The following is a 4,399-nucleotide window of genomic DNA, read 5'->3' as shown; positions in this document are numbered from 1 at the left end:
AAGTTGCATGAAACTTCCCTAATCTGCAAAGCACTAGGTCCTCTTCATATTTTTGGCAATTGTTGAAACCTTGTGAAACAAAACAAAACATTCAAATTTGATATATACAACTCTGTTTCCTTATATTAAAACGTTGCAATGTTTGAATGAAATTTTCAGCCTACAAATACACCCCAAAACTACATTCCATCTCACAATATTCACAAACAAACACCCTCTTCTTTGCACAGAGACATAAACACAGTTCATTTCTCTCAAAGACCTCTCCACAGCCACATGGACTCCTCACAATCTGTTGATGCTACAACTCATGTCACTGACAGGGTTCTCTATCGCCGTCTGGTAGAGATTGGAGTAGATGCAGAAGAGTCCATGAGGATCATGGCCTTTTGGATGTGGATAGAGGCACAAGGGTTTATTGAACTGGTCCCTAAGATATCTGCCAACAATGACCAGCTCTTGGCAATGGTGGCTGACGAAATCAAGGCGATTCTAGCCGCTCTTGACCCCAGTTCCTCCACGCCAATTACTCAAAATCTCTGCCCTATCACTTCCCTGATTTTGTACCCCGTCTCGGTCGAGGAAATCTTTGGGGACAAAGACCTCGTCTCCGAAGGTGTCTCTGAGGTTCACAACCAAGTTTGTGGTGTTCTTTTCAAGGATGTGTTTGAAGAAGGAGATAAGAGTGGAAAAACTGAGGGTAGTGTGACCGAAGTTGGGGAAGGTTCAGGCAAAGACGGGAATGAGGGAAGTGGGAAAACTTTGAATCCTTTTGCCAAGGAATGGGATCCTGCCATAGAGCGTGCACCTGAGGAAGATAGGTGTTTGTTCCTGACTTTCTCTAATGGCTATCCTCTCAGTGACAACCAAATTGTCGAGTTCTTTAACCAGTAAGTTTTTTCTTCTTCTTCCATTTTCTTCTTTTATTATATAGATTAGTAAATGCTCTGTATACATTTTTCCGTAATATGGTCGTCTTTGTCTAATAATGTGAGCAGGAAGTATGGTCCTTGCGTTGAGAGGGTTTACGTGCACAAGCCAGATCCAAATGCACCTGCTTTGTTCGGGAAAATCGTCTTCAACACTGCCTTGGTTACAACTGTGATCATGAATACACTTCATCAGGCTAAGTTTAATGTGGATGGCAAACCACTATGGTGTAAGCGGTTTGATTTATCTAAGAAACATGGCGGCGAGCAGAAGTGATTTTACATCATGCCATCATGTTTAATTTGAGATTGTACTCTGTCATCGTGTTAGACTCTTCTGTGTATTCCATGACTTCGAATAAGTTTATTTTGTTTTTTATTATACATGGTGAAGCCATATGTTTATCTATTTGTAACCCACAGTGAAAGAAGGTATATTACCAAGATGATTTTAGAAATTTCAAATCATCAACTATAATAATATTGTTTGTTTTAATATAAAATTGAGTCTTACATGGAACTCACCAAAAGTATTGCACATATACGATGTGATTTTATTATGTTATACACTATAAAGTATATTAACGTTATTAATATTTGCGTTAAGTGAAACTATATTAATAAAGAGAGATTTATTTGGGAGAAGGGGGGGGGGGGGGGGGGGGGGTGTGGGACTGAATCGTGATTCTCGTTGTAAAGGAGAACCGATATTGCCGACAAGGTACACAGACTACATTAGCAAACATAATTTTTCAAAAAGATTCAAAATTTGTCTCACTTACCACACAATTGTTGTATTAATTAATGATTCACATACAATGTACTGAAAAACTTGATCTCGCTATAATTTCCAAATTGATTCAATTACTGACTAAAATGAATATAAACACAGTTAAGCACAATAATATAGTGATCTTAAATAATTTTTTTTTTAATCATCGTTCTCCTTGTAAATAAGAGTTGACAATGCCGATGAGATACACAACTCTTGAGATTTTTAAAGTTGATCACGTAATAAACAAAATTCAAATATCTTTTCATTTCAATTTAATTTCTAGGGTTGCATAGCATATTGAGCATATAATAGAATATAATTACATGGCATGTTGTATCGTATCATTATTCATTCCTTTTTGTAGTAATGAAGCAATATGCTTATTTTGGTACCATAAAAATAAGTTGAATTTTACTAAGTTATACATGAAGAAAAAAGAATGGGACTTTAAAGTGTTGTAAACTAAGAAGAAAAACTTAATTTATAAATTAAGCCGTAAGTAGCGTGCACACTTAATCACCATTTAAAATACCTTCCAATAAAAATAGTGTGGAATATTATTTTTTTGGATCATTTAACTATATTATTCTTAACAAATCTTAACGGTTTATTAACTAATCTTAACGGTCTATTGGTTATTGTAGTATATAATTAAATTAAACAATATCTTCTGCTAACTATTAATTTAGGTATTTATAGTATCTTCTAAAAAAAAGTAGTTATACTATAAAGGAGAGCTAATACTGCCGACTATGTAAACAAGGTACACACACCGCATTAGCAACCATAATTTTTCAAAAAGATTCAAAATTTGTCTCACTTACCACCCAATTGTTCTATTAATTAATGATTTAGATAAGATAAATGATTCAGATAAGATGTACTGATGAACTTGATCTTGTTTTAATTTCCAAATTGAGCCAATTACTGACTAAAATGAATATAAACCCAGTTAAGTATAGTATTATAGTGAGTTATAAATTTTTTAAATCATGATTCTCCTTGTAAAGGAGAGTTGACAATACTGATGAGGTACACAACTCTTGAGATTTTAAAGTTGATCATTTAATAAACAAAGTCAAATCTCTTTTCAATTCATTTTAATTTCTAGGGTTGCATAGCTTATTGAGCATATAATCGAATATAATTACATTGCATGTCGTATCGTTGTTCATTCCTTTTTGTAATAATGAAGCAATATGCTAATTTTGGTACCACAAAAATAAGTTGAATTTTACTGAGTTATACATCAAGAAAAAAGAATGGGACTTTAAAGTGTTGTAAACTAAGAAGAAAATTTTACTTAATTTATAAATTAAGCCTTAAGCAGTGTGCACGCTTAATTTCCATTTAAAATACCTTCCAATTAAAAATAGTATGGAATATTATTTTATGGATCATTCAACTGTATACACTTTTTTTTTTTTTTTTTTTTTTTTTTTTTATGTATTATACTTAATAGATCTTAACGGTTAATTAACTAACTAATCTTAACAGTCTATTGGTTATTGTAGTATATAATTAAATTAAACAATATCTTTTGTTAACTATTAATTTAGGTAGTTATAGTATCTTCTATAAAAAAAGTAGTTATACTACAAAGGAGAGTTGATATTGCCAATGATGTAGATAAGGTACACTACAAGAAAAAGGGGCTATTGCAGCGCTCCAAAAGTGCCGCTAAAACCAATAAAAGCACTGCTAAAGGCACTTTTGACCTTTAGTGGCGGCTACTATTGCGGCACTTTGAAGCGCCACAATTTAGGTGCTGCAGTAGATCTATTGTGGCAGTAATAAAAAGCGCCGCTGTATAGGTATGTTTTAGTGGCGGATTTGCTTTTATTGCGGCAGGCTTTCCACTGTCGCCATATAAGGTTAGGAATTAGGTAAATCAACCTTTAGCGGTGGTTTATACATGCCGCTATAGGTGTCCTCATTTAGTGGTGGGTAATAAGCGGCGCTATAGGGTTTCATTTAGAATGCTTCAAGTACACTTTTAGCAGCGCTTCTTACTGCCGCTATAGGTGTCCAAGCCTCGACGACTGATTTTGGGGCTTCAATTGGCGAGCAGCGGCGGTGGTGAGTGCTATTAGAGAGAGACCCAAGCTAGGTTCTGAAAGTGAGGATGCGTGGTGGTGAGAATGCGTGGCAGTGGTGGGAAGATCAATCATTGGGTTTTAAGAGTAACAAGAGATTTTGAAAGTGTGTTTATTTATTTATTTTTATTTTGGAGAGAGAGACAAACAGATGAGAAATGAAAAGGTTGGATGCTAAAGTGATAGTTTTAGGCGAGGGAAAGGGGAAAAAAAAATTTTGGACTAAAAATGTGTTTGGGTAATTAAAAGGTATATTGTGGTGGTCACAAAAACTGCCGCTATAACTAAGAAAACATGCCACAAAAAGGCATATATTGTGGCGGTTCGGTATACCGCCGCTATAACTAAAAGAAATGCCGCTAAAACACATATATTACGGTGGTTTTCTATACTACTGTTGTAGAGCGCCACAAAAGACTATATCTACTGTGGCAGTCTAATGGTATGCCACAATATATTTCATGTATAGAAGCGGTTCAAAAAAGCACCGCAATATGTGACGTATAGCGACAATTTTTGAAACCACCGTAAATTACCCGCTACAATAGCTTGTTTTTCTTGTAGTGTACGCAGACTGCATTAGCAACCATAATTTTTCA

At 34.7% G+C, this 4,399-nt stretch overlaps 1 protein-coding gene across 1 annotated transcript; it reads left to right on the top strand.

The window, feature by feature from the left end:
- Positions 1-276: 276 nt before the first annotated feature.
- Positions 277-1,206, top strand: LOC115985077. Its single transcript, XM_031108048.1, has 2 exons — positions 277-890; positions 999-1,206. The coding sequence occupies exons 1-2, from the start codon at positions 277-279 to the stop codon at positions 1,204-1,206; spliced, it is 822 nt and encodes a 273-aa protein (XP_030963908.1).
- The last annotated feature ends 3,193 nt before the right edge of the window (positions 1,207-4,399 follow it).

Source organism: Quercus lobata, chromosome 4 (assembly GCF_001633185.2).
Source record: "Quercus lobata isolate SW786 chromosome 4, ValleyOak3.0 Primary Assembly, whole genome shotgun sequence".
NCBI lineage: Eukaryota > Viridiplantae > Streptophyta > Magnoliopsida > Fagales > Fagaceae > Quercus > Quercus lobata.
This window is presented reverse-complemented; position numbering and strand designations above follow the sequence as displayed.